General features: G+C 43.3%; 1 protein-coding gene across 1 annotated transcript in view; it reads right to left on the bottom strand.

Moving 5' to 3' along the window:
- chrne (cholinergic receptor, nicotinic, epsilon) overlaps nucleotides 1-17736 on the bottom strand; it is a 76762-nt gene that overhangs the window by 52812 nt on the left and 6214 nt on the right. The window contains exons 2-3 of the mRNA XM_072257235.1: nucleotides 6434-6573; nucleotides 2433-2477 (exon numbers count right to left, since the gene is read on the bottom strand). Of these exons, the coding sequence (XP_072113336.1) occupies nucleotides 2433-2477; nucleotides 6434-6573 (185 nt within the window). The remainder of the gene's footprint in view (nucleotides 1-2432; nucleotides 2478-6433; nucleotides 6574-17736) is intronic.

Genomic DNA, 17736 nt, shown 5'->3' with positions numbered 1-17736 from the left:
GGGACATCTTTGAACTCCGAGGTTGTGCCTTCTGGTCCTACACTCCCCCACTATTGGAAACATCCTGTCCACATCCACTATGTGTAGACCTTTCAATATTCGATAAGTGAGATCATATATACATCAAAGTATATAGTGAAATGCATCATTTTTTGTCAAATCAAATCAGCGAGGGTCCTGCTGAAGGGTCTCGGCCTGAAATGTCGACTGTACTCTTTTCCATAGATGCTGCCTGGCCTGCTGAGATCCTCAGTTTTTTGTGTGTGTTACTCAAATCAGCAAGGAAATGTCCCAATGCTTCCAGTGCCAACATAAATGTCCATAACTTACTCACACTAACCTATACATCTTTGAAATTTGGGAGAAAAGCAAAGCACCCAGAAGAAACCCATGTGATCTCAGGGAGAACGTAGAAACTTCTTAAAGACAGTGGCAGGAATTGAACCTCGATCTTACAGCTAGCATGGTAAGGCACTGTGCTAACCGCTATGTTCCCATGCCCTGTTATTAATTTATTATTGTTATTGTTGCATTATATTTGTGATTCATCAATTGACCAAAGGAGGTGTGAGGCATTCCTTCCCTCCGCCATCCTACAGGTCACCCTTGGGCAAGGTGTAGCACCTGCTCAGCGCCCCCACCCTCCGCCCCGATCAGGATTTCAGGGTCACTTGAAGACATGGGAGCAGGTGGTGGATTTTCGTATGACCAGCTGGAGCATGTCACAAGTCCTGGTTATGTGACCACTGACACCAGGCAACCTCTGAAGAGTATTGATATTGGCTGGGGTCACCCTTCTTGTAAAGACACTGCCCAGAAGGTGGCAATGGCAAACGACCTGTGTAGAGAATTTTGCCAAGAACTATCACGGTCATGGATAAGACCATGATCACCCGTGTCAAATGACACGGCACTCCAGGAAGAAGACTGGGGGTATGCACGTTCTAACAAGGAACCTGTTGGCCCTGGACTCTTCCTGTCTCACTCCCACATGCCCAGATGGCCATTTATCTGCAGACATTATTCCCAATCAACCATCACAAGTTCCTGCTTAACTAGCCCAGATTTGAACTTGTGGACCATTCCTATCTTTTCCCATAATGGAATGAATTATGCTCATTGTTCCCAAAGTGCTCCCTCACTGACACTTCAGCCTCTTACCCACCCTTACCCAGCTTCCTTCTCAAGGAGGTGAGATATTTCACCACCCCCTCCCCCAACTTTCTATTAGCGCTATCTGGAGGTTTCTTCAGAAAATGTTTTTGGACAGGCTCTCGACCCGAAATGTTGACTATTTATTCCTTTCCTGACCTGCTGAGTTCCTCCAGTATTTTGTGTGTGTTGCTCTGGATTTCCAGCATCTGCCAAATCTCTTGCATTTAAATTTCAGGTCACCAGCTCCCACTCATTCTGATCTACCCACACTCTCTCACACACGATGTTCTTCCCAAGCCTCTTACCTCGCAGTTCTCTTCCCCTTTTGCTCCATCTGCCCATCTGTAGCACACACAAAATGCTGGAAGAACTCAGCAGATCAGTCAGCATTAATGGAAAGGAATAAAGAGTCAACACCTCCAGCAGAGACCACTTATTCCTTTCCATAGATGCTGCCTGACCTGCTCGAGTTCCTCATCCTGCATTTTGTGTGTGCTGCTGCATCTTGTGTTTATACTTAATAATTTTTGTACCATCCAATTCCTTAACACTATGGCAGTCCCAATCAATGTAGGGAAATTCAAAAAAATACTATTAGTGGAAGGGGTAAGGTATAATGATGGAACTTCTATTCCAACATGAATTATGGTCCCCAGAGGAGTTTCAAGAGAATGGTCACAGGATTGAAAGGGTTAATAGTGTATGAAGAGTGTTTGATGCCTTTTGGCCTGTGCTCACTGGAGTTTAGAAGAATGAAGGGGGGGCCTCATTGAAACCTATCAAATGTTGAAAGGCCTCGATAGAATGAACGTGGAGAGGATGTTTCCCTTAGTGTGAGACTGTGGGATCAGAGGGTACAGCCTCAGAATAGAAGGACATCCCTTTAGAACAGAGTCAGGAGGAATTTCTTTAGCCAGATGATGGTGACTCTGCAGAATTCATTGCTACAGACAGCTGTAGAGACCAAGTCACTGGGTACATTTAAGGCGGAAGTTGATAGGCTCTCGGTTAGTAAGGGTATCAAAGGCTACAGGGAGAGGCAAGAGGATGGGGTTGAGAGAGATAATAAATCAGCCGTGACAGAATGTCCTAATTCTGTTCCTATGTCTTATGGTCTTATGGTGTCGCTTTTGAGTGGATCCAGTGAAGAACTACAGTAAAATACCGGAGGAGGATACTCACTGAGTTTGAAGCAGATATGGAGAGCTATATATTATGAGCACAGTCAGCATATTCTCAAAGCTTTCAGTCACAGGGCTGGGTAAAACAATACTTACTATTTCAACCCAGACGTTTGTAGTAAGTACTTCCTCCTTTTCATTCTGTTTGGAAATAAACATATGATTAGAGTTTGTATCATTGCATTCAGACTCAAAGAAGCAGGGTCAGAAGATCTGCAGATCTAAAGGCTAAAACAGTAGACATAAAAACACTTATGTCTACTGGTTCCAACTCTGCATTTGATGTCTGCTTGCTAACATATAATACATGAAACATTGTTGTAGGAAAGCGGCGTCAATCATCAGAGATCTCTACCACCCTGCACACGCTCTCTTCTCACTGCTGCCATCAGCTAGAAGGTACAGGGAGCCTCAGGACTCGCACCAGCAGATTCAGGAACAGTTATTACCCCTCAACCATCAGGCTCTTGAACCAAAGAGGATAACTTCACTCACTTGCCCATCATTGAAATGCTCCCACAACCAATGATCTTACTTTTAAAGACTCTTTACCGCATGTTCTCATTACTTATTACTATTTATTTACATTTGCACATGCACAGTTTGTTATCTTCTGCACTCTAGTTGATCTATCATTGATCCTGTTATAGTTACTATTCTATAGATTTATTGAGTATGCCCACAGGAAAAATAAATCTCAGGGTTATATCTGGTGACATATATGTACTCTGATAATAACATTTATTTTGAACTTTGAACTCATCTCCATACTACCAACTTACTGTCTATTTACTTTTAGGGAACCCACATACTGCACAGACATCATGTAACTATACTGCACGGAGATCCTATCTATTATCTATATTCCGTCATAAATACTATCTACCATTTTAAAGTTGCCAGAGAGACCATGTGCAATTTCTACTTGGTCATCAACCCCTCGAACTCTCTCTGCGTTGTAAGAATCCTACACCAATTGTAACAGCAAACTGAAAGATCACAGAGTTGGTGTTTGACTAATGGACCATTTACTAAAAAGTGGTACTCAGTAGAATACCAGCTAAGGCTGCTCTACCTGAGATTGAATATAATACAGCTTTTGCATTCTCAGCTGATGGGATTAGCAGGGGAATGGCTACGGGGGAAGGATGTTGAGGCTTTGGAGAGGGCGCAGAAGAGGTTTACCAGGATACTGCCTGGCTTAGGCGGCATGTGCTATCACAAGAGGCTGGATAAAATTGTGTTGTTTTCGCTGGAGCACCAGATGCTGAGTGAAGATCTGATAGAGGTGTACAAGATTATGAGAGGCATGGATAGAGTAGATGGGGAGTATCTGTTTCCCAGGGTTGAAATGTCTAATACCAGAGGGCATGCATTGAAGGTGAGAGGGAGTAGGTTCAAAGGGGATGTGAGAGGTAAGTTTTTTACTCAGAATGGTGGATGCCTGGAATGGGCTATCTGGTACAGTGGTAAAGGCAAATACATTAGAGGCTTTTAAGAAATGTTTAGATCGTCACATGGATGTAAAGAAGATAGAGGAATATGGATATTGTGTAGGTAGGAGGGAACAGTGTTTGGGTGTTTTTGATTTGCTTTTTAGCTGGTTCAGCACAACATTGTGGGCCGAATGGCCTGTTCCTGTGATGTACTCTTCTATGTTTTGTCTTCTATAACTACATTTTGATTATAGAAAGATTTTATTAAATAACAGATTACAGAATAAAATGATCGTCCACAGGTCTAGTAGTAAATCTGGTGCTTTGCTGTCTCTGAGGGAGTTTTGAGCGAAGCAAGAAGCCCAGAGATGGGTGCAAGCCCATGATTGACTCCATTTCTCACTGATCTCACCAATTTAAAGCGTCGAGGAAGATTGAAATGATTGTGGCGAGAGCGGAAGGTAAGTGGATGTTCAGCATTGTCTATATCTTGTTGTTTGTTGCTGCCAGAGGAGGGTGTCTGTGTGTGATAGTTTCTTTTTTTTTCTTTCTCTTTCCCTCACTTTCGATGCTATGGGAGAATCAACAAGTTTGTGGATTGGACTCTGATGTTCACGTTATGATGTGTTTCTGGTTTCTGGTCGCTCTTTTTTTCTCGCTGGTATTTTGTGCGATTTTGATCGGGGAGGACTGGCTCTGCAGACTGCAGATAATGAACATTGAGCAGAACTGAATACAACTGGACTCTTTCCATTTTGTGTTTTATATTCTGTTTTTTCACTCTTTTATTTAGCTGATGCCGTTTGCGGGAATGTTTTTTTTTGCACATGGGGGTGGTAATGTTTATTCTTTGAACGGGTTCCAGGGTTTTCTTTGTTTCGTGGCTGTCTGTGAGAAGACGAATCTCAGGGCTGCATACCGCATACAAACTTTGTTAATAAATGTCTTTGAATCTTTAAAATCCAATTTTATATTAAACAATAGTTGTATGCTATAACATAATTATTGAACTTTCTGAAACTTAGATATTGTTGCTGCTGCATTCCATGTCTCTACTTTGTCTGTTATTCCCTGTTACATTAGCACAATCCATATCTCTATTACTAAGTATTAACCCTCATAATTATTTCCCCTGCAACACCAAGTATTTTCTTTACACGGTCAACACTATCAAACACCAGCTCTACATTGCCAGAGAGTCCACGTGCAGTTTCTACTTGGTCACCAACTGTATGAACTCTCTCAACATTGTGAGAGTCCCATTTACCATTTCTAATTTGCTAGGGACCTTATGTACCATTTCTTCCCTGCCATCGTCAAAGTAAAATTAGAAGAATGAGAGGGGGATCTCATTGAAACCTATGGAATGTTGAAAGGCCTCAAAAGAGTGGATGTGGAGTGGATTCCTATAGTAGAAGAGTCTAGGACCAGAGGGCACAGCCTCAGAATAGGGGGACGTCCATTTAGAACAGAGATGAGGAGGAATTCCTTTACCCGAAGGGTGGTGAATCTGTGGAATTCATTGCCACAGGCGACTGTGGAGAACAAGTCATTGAGTGTATTTAAAGCAGAGGTTGATAGATTTTTGCTAAGTTGGGGTGTGAAATGTTACAGGGAGAAGGCAGTAGAATGGAGTTGAGAGGGATATGGATCAGACATGATCAAAAGGCAAAGGGTATCAGTATCGATGGGTCAAATGGCCTAATTGTGCTTCACTGTCTTATAGTCTTAATATTCTACTTGACATTCATTTCCTTGTGGGCATTTGCAGAAAAATAAAGAAATACAATACAAAATAGAATTCATAAAAAACCTATACATAAACAGACTGACAAACAGCCAATGTACAAAAGAAGACAAATTGTGCAAATTAAAAAATTAAAATAAAAGATCCCATGTTCCCTCTCTACACTGTTCATCTCTACATTGCTGTGGACTTCACTAATCATCTCTACATTTTCATAGACACCATGTACCATCTCTATTCTCCCAGAGACCTCATTCACCATCTCAACATTTTCACAGATACTATGTACCATCTCTATACTCCCAGAGACCTCACTTACCATCTCTACATTGACCATAAGACATAGGAGCAGAACTAGGCCATTCGACCTATTGAGTCTGCTCCACCATCACGGCTGATCTATTATCAACCTTCATTTTAAGTACAGTATACCCAGTGACTTGACTCCACAGCTGTCTGTGGTCATGGATTGCACATTGTTGTTTCATCTCTAAAATGGGAAAAACTTTATGTACATCTCTGAATTTCCTGAGGTCCGTGTACCTTCTCTGCATGTCAGGGACACCATATACCATGTTTACATCACTGGAGATAGCGTGAATTCTCTACATGCATTATAAGATCTTACATATATACCATCGTAAACACTGCCTGGGATCTTGTGTGCTGTGTCTACCTTGGCAGTGCCTTCATTTACAGTTAGAATTTCAACTTTATCTGCCGTTTCTGCTTTATCATTTATAGTTGGCCAGAAGGGGCTAAAAGAGTTGGATTAGGTTGAAATTCAATCACGCATCCTACCAAATGAAATAGGCAGACTGTTGACTGACCATTTGTGAAAAGGCTTCTGGATTGTTTTATTAAAATATCTCATTAAATTTGCCACCATGATTTGTTTTTAGGATTTTCCTTACCAATGAAATGAGGTTGGTTAGTGTGAGTTTCAACGTCACATTAATGATATCTCCATCGGTCTTTGCTGGTCGGATCCTCTTGTTATAGTTGTCTAATAGGTGGTGAATAAGCTTTTCTTCGTTACGCGATCCAGCTGTAACTGAAGCAGGGATTCATTAATATTAGCAATATTTTGCCATTGTATATGAGATCACAAAACTCTTGTCTGCCAACCACACTGGAAAGTGCTTGACTGAATACTCTGCCTTTTACATTTCCATTACTCAGCTTAGCAGACTGATCAAAATTGGGTAAGATACGCCCAGTGGACACCGAGTGTATGTTCATGTCTTCTGCTGCTGTAGCCCATCCACTTCAAGGTTTAATGTCTTGTGCATTCAGGGACACTCTTCTGCACACCACTGTTGTCATGTGTGGTCATTTGAGTCCCTATTGCCTTCCTACCACTTCGAATCCATCTGTCCATTCTCCTCTGACCTCTCTCTTCGCAAGGTGTTTTTGCCCACTGGATGTCACTAACTGAATGTTTTTCTTCTGGTTTTCGCACGATTCTCTATAAACCTTAGAGGCTATTGTGCATGAAAAACCCAGGAGATAGGCAATTTCTGAGACACTCAAACCATTCCGCCTGACACCAACACAGTCAGTCACTTAAATCACATTCTTTCCTCATTCTGATGTTTGGTCTGAACAATAACTGAACCTCTTGACCATGTCTGCAAGCTTTTATGCATTGAGTTGCTGCAACATGATTGGCTGATTAGGCACTTACATTAACAAGAAGAGGTACAGGTGGCCACTGAATTTATATACCTAGACTGCATACTACAGAATTTGGTTGATTTCTTTCGTGAGAACCGGTACTGCAAAGGTTCAGGCCCTTCAGCCCATAGTGTCTGTGCTGAACACGACGCTAAGTCACACTACATCACTTCGAAAAGTACATGATTCATAACCCACCATTCCTTGCCTATTCATGTGTCTACCTAACAGCCATTTTAAATGCCTCTTTTGTACCTGCTTCCACCACTGCTCCTGGCAGCCCATTCCAGACAGCTATAATCTCTGTGTAAAAGATTGTCCTGCACATTACCCTTTCCCACTAAGACAGGGAAGGGAGGGAGGAACCATAGTTGACAAGTGACATGGAAATTTAGTCAAGAGGAAGAGGAGGAAGTCAAAAAGGAAGAGGAACAAGGAAACAACTTAGGAAAGCGCCTATTTGGAGTAAGGGGAAATATGAGGCTATCAGGCAGGAACTTGGAAGCATAAGTTGGGAACAGATGTTCTCAGGGAAATGTACGGCAGAAATGTGCAAATGTTCAGGGGATATTTGCGTGGTGTTCTGCATAGGTACATTCCAATGAGACAGGGAAAGGATGGTAGGGTACAGGAACCGTGGTGTGCAAAGGCTGTTGTAAATCTAGTCAAGAAGAAAAGAAAAGCTTAAAAAAAGGTTCAAAAAGCTACGTAATGATAGAGATCTTGAAGAGTAAAAGGCTAGCAGGAAGGAATTTAAGAATGAAATTAGGAGAGCCGGAAGGGGCCATGAGAAGGCCTTGGCAGACAGGATTGAGAAAAACCCTAAGGCAAGTATGTAAAGAGCAAGAGGATAAGGCATGAGAGAATAGGACCAATCAAGTGTGACAGTGGAAAAATGTGTATGGAACCGGAGGAGATAGCAGAAGTACTTAATGAATACTTTACTTCAGTATTCACTATGGAAAAGGATCTTGGCGATTGTAGGGATGACTTACAGTGGACTGAAAAGCTTGAGCATATAGATATTAAGGAATAGGATGTGCTGGAGCATTTGGAAAGCATCAAGTTGGATAAGTCACTGGGACCGGACAAGATGTACCCCAGGCTACTGTAGGAGGTGAGGGAGGAGTTTGCTGAGCCTCTGGCGATGATCTTTGCATCATCAATGGGAACAGGAGAGGTTCTGGAAGATTGGAGGGTTGCGGATGTTGTTCCCTTATTCAAGAAAGGGAGTAGAGATAGCCCAGGAAATTATAGACCAGTGAGTCTTACTTCAGCGGTTGGTAAGTTGATGGGGAAGATCCTGAGAGACAGGATTTATGAACATTTGGAGAGGCATAATATGATTAGGAATAGCCAGCATGGCTTTGTCAAAGGCAAGTTGTGCCTTATGAGCCTGATTGAATTTTTTTGAGGATGTGCCTAAACATATTGATGAAAGTAGAGCAGTAGATGTAGTGTATATGGAATTCAGCAAGGCGTTTCATGGGATCCAAGGGGGACATTGCTTTGTGGGTCCAGAATTGGCTTGCCCACAGAAGGCAAAGAAGGTCAGTGACCAGTGGTGTGCCTCAGGGATCTGTTCTGGGACACTTACTCTTCATGATTTTTATAAATGACCTGGATGAGGAAGTGGAGGGATGGGTTAGTAAGTTTGCTGATGACACAAAGGTTGGGAGTGTTGTGGATAGTGTGGAGGGCTGTCAGAGGTTACAGCGGGACATTAATAGGATGCAAAACTGGGCTGAGAAGTGGCAGATGAAGTTCAACCCAGATAAGTGTGGGGTGGTTAATTTCGGTAGGTCAAATATAATGGCAGAATATAGTATTAATGGTAAGACTTCTGGCAGTGTGGAGGATCAGAGGGATCTTGGGGTCCAAGTCCATAGGACATTCAAAGCTGCTACGCAAGTTGACTCTGTGGTTAAGAAGGCATACGGTGCATTGGCCTTCATCAATCGTGGGATTGAGTTTAGGAGCCGAGAGGTAATGTTGCAGCGATATAAGACCCTGGTCAGACTCCGCTTGGAGTACTTTGCTCAGTTCTGGTCGCCTCACTACAGGAAGGATGTGGAAGCCATAGAAAGGGTGCAGAGGAGATTTACAAGGATGTTGCCTGGACTGGGGAGCATACCTTATGACCATAGGTTGAGTGATCTCAGCCTTTTCTCCTTAGAACGACAGAGGATTAGAGGTGACTTAATAGAGATGTATAAGATTATGAGAGGCATTGATTGTGTGGATAGTCAGAGGCTTTTTCCCAGGGCTGAATGGCTATCATGAGAGGTGCTTGGAAGTAGGTACAGAGGAGATGTCAGGGGTAAGTTTTTTACGCAGAGAGTGGTGAGTGCGTGGAATGGGCTGCTAGCGACGGTGGTGGAGGCAGATACGATAGGGTCTTTTACGAGACTCCTGAATAAGTTCATGGAGCTTAGAAAAATAGAGGGCTATGGCTAACCCTGGGTAACTTCTAAGGTAAGGACGTGGTCAGCACAGCTTTGTTGTCTGAAGGGCCCATATTGTGCTGTAGGCTGTCTATGTTTCTATGTTTCTATCCTTAAAATTTATTAACCAAATTCAGGCCGAGTTTTTGAGAGTTATAAGGTAGCCAGGAATGAAGTCGAGACCTAGAAGAGCAAGTCAGGGACATGAGAAGGCCTCTCATGTGTCATTAAGTTTCACAAGAAGGGTCTCATTTAAAACTCATTGAAAAGCCTAGATAGAGTGGACGTGAAAGGATGTTTCCTATAGTGGTGGAGCCCAGGATCAGAGGGTACAATCTCAGATTAGGAGTATGTCACTTTAGAACAGAGATGAAGAGGAAGTTCTTTACCCAAAAGGTGGTGAATCTCTGGAATTCATTGCTGCAGTTGGCTGTGGAGGTCAAGTCATTGAGTATATTTAAACTGGAGATGATAGGTTCTTGATTTGTAAGGGCATCAAAGGAGGCAGGAGAATAGGATTGAGAGGGATAATAAATCAGCCATGCTGGAATGGCGGAACAGACTCAATGGGCCGAATATCCTCATTCTGCTCCTATGTTCTATGGTCTATGGTCTTATGGCCTTATGGCCTTGGCGAGTAGTATTAAGGAAAATCCCAAGGTGTTCTCTACTTATGCAAAGAACAGAAGGATGACTGGAGTGAGGGTAGGACCGGTCGGCGACAGGGGGAGAAACATGTACCTGGGGTCTGAGGAGGTAGGGGAGGTCCTTAATGAATGCTTTGCTTTAGTGTTCACCAGGGAGACAGACTTTGATGAAGGTGAGCGCAGTGTAGAACGGGCTAATGCGTTGGAGCATGTTGACATTCAGGAAGAGATAACTTTGGAGACTCTGGAAAAACGTTCGGATAGATGAGGCCCTGGGCCGGACAGGTTACAATGGGAAGCAAGGAAAGAGATATCTGGGACATTAACGAAGATCTTTGCATCCATCCTGGCCACACGAGTTGTACCAGAGAGCTGGAGGATGTGGATGTGGCTTCATGGTTCAAGACAGGTAAGAGGGATAATCCTTGGAATCACAGACCAATTGTGGGCAAACTACTGGAGAGGTTTTTTTAGGGGCAGGATTTATCACCATTTGGAGAAGCGCAGTCTGATTATGAATAGCCAGCATGGCTTTCTGAGGGGTAGGTCGTGCCTCACGGACCTAATTGAGTTTTTCAAGGAAGTGACAAAACAAATTGATGAAGGTAGAGGAGTTGATGTGGCGCATTTTGGATTTTAGTAAGGGGTTCGACAAAGTTCCCTATGGGTAGGCTCATTCAGAAAGTCAGGAGGCACGGGGTCCTGGGAAACTTGGCTGCATGGATTCGGAATTGACTGGCCCACAGAAGGCCAAAGGTGGTTGTAGATGGAGTGTATTCTGCCTGGAGCTCTGTGACTAGTGCTATTGGGCAGGGATCTGTTCTGGAACCCTTTCCCTCACTAATGACCCGGATGAGGAAGTGAGGAGCAGGTTAGTAAGTCTGCAGATGACAAAGAGGTTGGTGGAGTTGTGGATCGTGTAGAACGTTGCCCTAGGTTACAATAGGACACTGATAGGAGGCAGTGCTGGACTGGGCTAAGAAGTGGCAGATGGAGTTCCAGAAAATAAGATTCAATCAGAATCAGAATCAGGTTTAATATCATCGGTATATGTTGTGAAATTTGTTAACTTTGCAGCAGCAGTACAATACAATACATGATAATAGAGAAACTGTCAATTACAGTAAGAATATATATATGTATATAAAATAGTTAAATTAAATAAGTCGTGTAAAAATAGAAATAAAAAAGTAGTAAGGTGATTGATAGATGGGAAGTGCGAAGTGATTCACTTTGGAAGATCAAACGAAGGTAGAGTACAAGGTGAGTGACAGGGTCCTTAATGTGGAGGAACAGAGGGATCTTGGGGTCCAAGTCAATAGAATCCTCAAAGTTGCTGCACAAGTTAGGGTGGTTAAGAAGGCATTTGGTGTGTGGGCCCCCATTAGTCGAGAGATTGATTAATCAAGAGCAACAAGGTACTTTTGCAGCTCTATAATACTCTGATTAGATGATAAGATATAGGAGTAGAATTAGGCCATTTGGCCCATTGTGTCTGCTCCACCATTTCATTATAGCTGATCAATTTTCCCTCTCAGCTCCAATCTCTTTCCTTCCCCCCAATATCCCTTCATGCCCTGACCCATCAAATATCTTTCAACCTCTGCCTTAAATATACCCAATGACTTGGCTTCCATGGCTGCCTGTAGCAGCAAATTCCACAGATTCACCACTCTTTGGCTAAAGAAATTCTTCTTCATCTCCATCCTAGAAGGATGCTTCTCTATTCTGAGGCTGTATCCTCTGGTCTTAGATTCACCTACCATAGGAAACATCCTCTCCACACCCACTCTATCAAGGCCTTTCAACATTCGATAGGTTTCAATGACGTCACCCCTTATTCCTCTAAAATCCCAGTCAGTTCAGGCCCAGAGCCGACAAATGTTCCTTGTATGATAAGCCTTTCAATCCCAGAGTCATTTTTGTGAACTTTCTCTGAACCCTCTCCAGTGTCAGCACATCATTTCTTCAATAAGGGGCCCAAAACAGCTCAAAACACTCCAAGTGAGGCCTTATAAAGCCTCAACATTACATCCTTTCTTTTACATTCCAGTCCTCTCAAATGAATGTTAACATTGCCTTTGCCTTCCTCTCCACAGTTTCAACCTGCAAATTAACCCTTCTAAACAAAATGCGTTTAGGAGTTTATTCCATAAACAAGAGAAAATTTCAGATGTTGCAAATCTGAGCAACACACACACACACACACACACACACACACAAAATGCTGGGGGAACTCAGCAGGCCAGGCAGCATCTATGGAAAGAAGTACTATTGACATTTCGGGCCGAAACCTTTCGGCAGGACTGTTTAGGTATTTTTAGCTTTATTTATTTACTTTGTCACATGTACATTGAAACACGCAGTGAAATGGGCCATTTGCTTCCAATTAGATCAGTGAGGATTGTGCTGGGGGCAGCCCACAATATCGCCATATTCCAGCACCAACATAGTAAGTCCACAACTCACTAACCTTATCCTGTACACCTTTGAAACGTGGGAGGAAACCGGAGCATCTAGGGAGCTTGTGCGGTCATGGAGAGAATGTACAAACTGCTATAGACAATGGCAGGAATTGAACCCCAATCATCTTGAGTTTGAATACACTTGCACCTTCCGGGTGCTGAAATTAAGATTCAGTAGACTCTCCCCTCCAACTTTAACTTTCTATAAAAATGTTCACATTGGTAGAAATGCTATATTCATGTTATATTTGCTGTGACAGAGAAGGGGGCTGTTCACCCCATCAGGTTTATGCCAGCCCTCAGAACCAGAAGATGTGTTAGTTTTGCCTCCAAAGAAGCTGCCTGGTCCACAGAGTTCCTCCAGTGTTTAGATCTAGATCCCAATCTCTTGGGTCCCCTGTCTTATTCCACTGCATCCCTTTTTCCCTCAAGGATACACCAAATTCTCTTACAACTCGTAATAGAACATAGAATGCAGAAGAGTACAGGCCTTTCAGTCCATTATATTCTGCTGACCTTCAAACCTACTCCAAGTTCAATCTACCCCTTCCCTCCCACATAGCCCTCCATTTTTCTATTGTTCATGTATCTGTCTTAAGTGTCCCTCATTCATCTGCGTCTACCACTACCCCTGGCAATGTGTTCGATGTACTTACCAATCCCTGAGTAAAAGAACTACCTTTGACATTCTTCCTACACTTTCCTCCAATCACCTTAAAGTTATATCTTCTTGTATTAGCCATTGCCACCCTGGGAAAAAGTCTCTGGCTGTCCAGTCTATCTATGCCTCCTATCATCTTGTACACCCCTATCAGGTCATCGCTCATCATAATACACCCCAAAAAGAAAAGCCTTGAATAACAGCCAATTAACCAACCAATAAGTATGTCTTTGGGATGGGGGAGGAAACCCACCCAGTCAATGGAGACTGTGCAAACTTTACATAGTCAGCAATGGTGGTCAGAATCAAACACAGGTCACTAGAGCCTGAGAAGGTTAAATGGTCCTCCAAGGACTACAACCTTGTCGTTGGGTTTGGAGGCTTGCATGCCTCAATGTGCCAGAGAGCTACCTTGGCTGGAGTCAGGGCTTTAAGCTTTGGCTCTTGGTAGGGTCACCCATGCCAAACAGGTCAAAAGGTAGAAGCCAGACTAAGAGTGGTCAACCTGTCCTCCAGGTTCGGGGGTTCAACTCAAGGCCAACAAGCCTGACTGGCAAAACAGAATTGTTATGGAAACAGCAATGAAGAATCCTTCTGCATCTGAGTGTGACGGTATTCCTGAGTATCCACTTGCATGACTGACAGTAGTGAAAACTGAGAGAAAGCGACTGACACAATGAAGGAAGCCTCAATCACCTCCAGGGATGGAGGACCTAAACTGCAGCGATGTAGCAGGCAGTAAGTTGAAGGTTAAGTGGTCATTGTAAATTGCCCTGAAATTAGGCCTGTGTAAAATCAGTGGGTTGCTGGATGGTGCAGCTTGTTAGCCGGAAAGGCCTGTTCCACGTTGAATAAATAAAAAAAAATAAAAATATTGTGTTAGAATCTTGTAAATCCTGGAACGTACTTGCCAGCGATGGGAATACCTTCACCAGGCGAACATCAGAGGCTGAAAAAGGCAGCGTGCCACTGCCATCTCATGCAGCAAAAACTGTTGGCCTGATCCCAAAAATGAATTTAAAAACAAACCTACTGTGAATGTAGGCACCAGAATCAGATCTATTATCCCTGACATACTGTACGTTTGTTGTGAAATGTGTTGTTTTTCGGTAGCTTAAGGCATCCATTAGTCTTGCGAGGCCATGGATCTGCGCCTGGAAAGTCTTCACTCTCCAGGGTGCAGGCCTGGGCAAGGTTGTATGGAAGACCAGCAGTTGCCCATGCTGCAAGCCTCCGGTGCCCATGACACCGATGTTGTCCAAGGGAAGGGCACTAGGGCCAATACAGCTTGGCACCAGTGTCATCGCAGAGCAATGTGTGATTAAGTGCCTCGCTCAAGGACACAGCACGTTCCCTCAGCTGGGGCTCGAACTCACAACCTTCAGGTAGCTAGTCCAATGCCTTAGCCACTTGGCCACGTAGCAGGACAGTGCAATACATAAAAATTACAATTAATTACAATAATATACAGGAATAGTGCAGACAGAGTGGTGTGGTGGAGATACAGTACACCACTACCAAAGGAGGGGTGAGGCACTCCCTCCCTCTGCTAGCCTGCAGCTCACCCTCGGGCAGGGTGTAGCGTCTGTTTAGCCTCCTGATCAGGGTTACATGAATCCATGGGAGCAGGTGGTGGATGGTCATATGAGCAGCTGGTGCAGATCACAAGTCCTGGTTATGTGGCCACTGACACCAGGCAGACGATCTCTAAAGATTATTGATAATGGCTGGGGTCATCCATCTTGTAAATACACTGCCCAGAAGAAGGCAATGGCAAACCACTTCTGTAGAAAAATTTGGCAAAAACAATCACGGTCATGGAAAGACCATGATCGCCCATGTCATACGACACAGCACACAGTGAACGAACAAATACACAGAGCAAAATAGCGAGGAGGAGTTCATGAGTTCATGGACCACACAGAAATTTGATAGCAGAGGGGAAGAAACTGTTCCCAAAGATGATTGAGAGTGAGTTTTCAGGCTTCTGTGCCAACTCCATGATGGTAATAATGAAAAAAGGACATGTCTTCGATGATGAGGACCATTAATGATGGATGTAGCCTTCCTGAGGCGCCACATTCTGAAGATTTTGAGAGAGAGGACTTCCAGAATAAGTATGGAATGTTTCCTTCATTCTTCATTGAGAGGCGAGCAAGGTGGCACTGGTTCGTGCCAGGAGAATTGCGGACTAAAAACTAGACCATCCAAAGAAAGGATCAATGCTTCCTTGGTAGTGCTAATATCTCTCATTTGTGATTACTTTTCAAGAACATAAGAAGCTGCTGTAGTAGTGGACTCTGCCCATTATATCCATGCCCATCAGCACACCCATCCCCACCATCAGTCATATCTATAGCAGGTGCCCACTCAAGGATCTGTGCCACCCACCAAGGCCATGCCATCTTCTCACAGCTCCCATCAGGTAGAAGCTACAGAAGTCTGAACTCTCACACCATCAGGTTGAGGAAGAGCTACTTCCCTTCAACCATTCGGTTCTTGAACCATCCGGCATATCCCTAATCCTCAGTATAGTTGTTGGGGTGCATTCTGGAATTAGATTATGTAGCAAAATACTAACTTCAGCAACCAATCTTAGACCTGAATGTGGATTGTAGATTAAAATTAAAATGCAGCCCTGGACAATAGTTTCCTGGAGCTGTTGGACACCAGTTAATTGAAAACCAGACAATGCTGATTAACATTGGGAGGAGAGACAGCAGCGCGCCGCACGTGCGCGACCCCCCAGTGAAAAATGATATTGTATCCGTTAAATAGGGGCCATGGACAATTCTGATTTGATGGAGACAGACGTGAAAGCACAGAGGAACATCTGGAGAAATTTCTGTAACGCTCGTTTGCTGCTATCATTACTGCGTGGTCGGGAATCTTCTGGAGGGCAGGCCTCAAAATCCCCGGCTCTAACTGCTGTTGGCGACCGAGATTGAGGTTGAATCATTCGGACAGAGATGGCGCTCAGTACTCGGTGTCGGAGAGCTGATTCGGAGGCTCGCAGTTTTCGGATGACTCAGAGACGGATTGTGGTCGGGCATGGCAGGGAGAGTTTTTCTTCCTTCTCCCGTCTGCGTGAGATGTGAAACATTTGAGAGACTTTGAATTTTCTACTGTGCTCATGGACTTCTTCATCAAGTTATGGCATTGTTGCACTGTCGTAACTGTATGTTATAATTATGTGGTTTTGTCAGTTTTTTCAGTCTTGGTCTGTCCTGTGTTTTGTGATATCACACCGGAGGAAATATTGTATTATTTCTTAAAGCATGCATTACTAAATGACAATAAAAGAGGACTGTGTGTCTTCATAATCTAAAACATTCCCTTTGGGTGTCTGGAGTAGTCACAAAGATGGAGGTGCATTTAAACTGTATATAATCCAAAGGAAGTTTTGTAGACACATTGTAACTATAGAATTGTCCTTTGATCTTTAGCATATAAAATGTCATGAAATATTGGATCGAACTGGCCTCTTCTTCTGAAATGGTCTCAATATGATGCCTGAAGCATGTTTTTGTTGAATAAAACGCTTCTATATCCACTAGCTTCAGGGTCTCTCCGGTGATTTTGTTCACGTTACAATAGCAACACTAAAGTGAACATAGTGGTTTTTTTGTTCTAATTGTGTTCTTCTTTCTTGTAATTGTATATAACTTATAATTAATTTGGTTTCCTTATGAATCCTGCTTACCTGATGCTCTGTGTCTGTGGTGCTGCAAGTAAGTTTTTCATTGCACCTGTGCATACATGTACTTGCACAGATGACTGTAAACCATATCTTGATTTTGACTCTCCATCCAGCAAATTTGATTTAAGTGGGGCAGTGGTACAGTGGGTAGAGCTGCTGACACATAGCTCCAAAGACCTGGGTTCAATCCTGACCTCAGTCACTGTTTGCATAAGTGCGTGCATGTGCATGTATGAGTGGGAAGTTCCAGATGTTCTCCCTGTGACCGCAGGGTGCTCTGGATTCCTCCCACATCTCAAAGATATACAGGTTAAGGTTAGTAAGTTGGGAACATGCCACATTGGCACCTGAAGCGTGGAAACACTTGTAGGTACTTCCTCTGACTGTGTTAAGTCATTGATGCAGTTGGCATATTTTTTCACTGTATGTTTCAATATTTTGACGTACATGACAAAAAAGTTAATTTTATCTTTAAATCTTGAAAAGCGAATGCAAGTTGGAGGGTTGATCAGCTGCTGTAAATTGTCCCCTGGTGAGAACCTGGGGAGAGGGGAGCTGATAAAAGTGTGGGGAGGGAATATGGAGAGGTGATAAAAATGTGAGAGAACACTAGTCCTCATCGA

Source organism: Mobula birostris, chromosome 5, assembly GCF_030028105.1.
Source record: "Mobula birostris isolate sMobBir1 chromosome 5, sMobBir1.hap1, whole genome shotgun sequence".
Lineage (NCBI taxonomy): Eukaryota > Metazoa > Chordata > Chondrichthyes > Myliobatiformes > Myliobatidae > Mobula > Mobula birostris.
The sequence above is the reverse complement of the archived record's forward strand: the minus strand, read 5'-3'. Positions and strand labels throughout refer to the sequence as shown.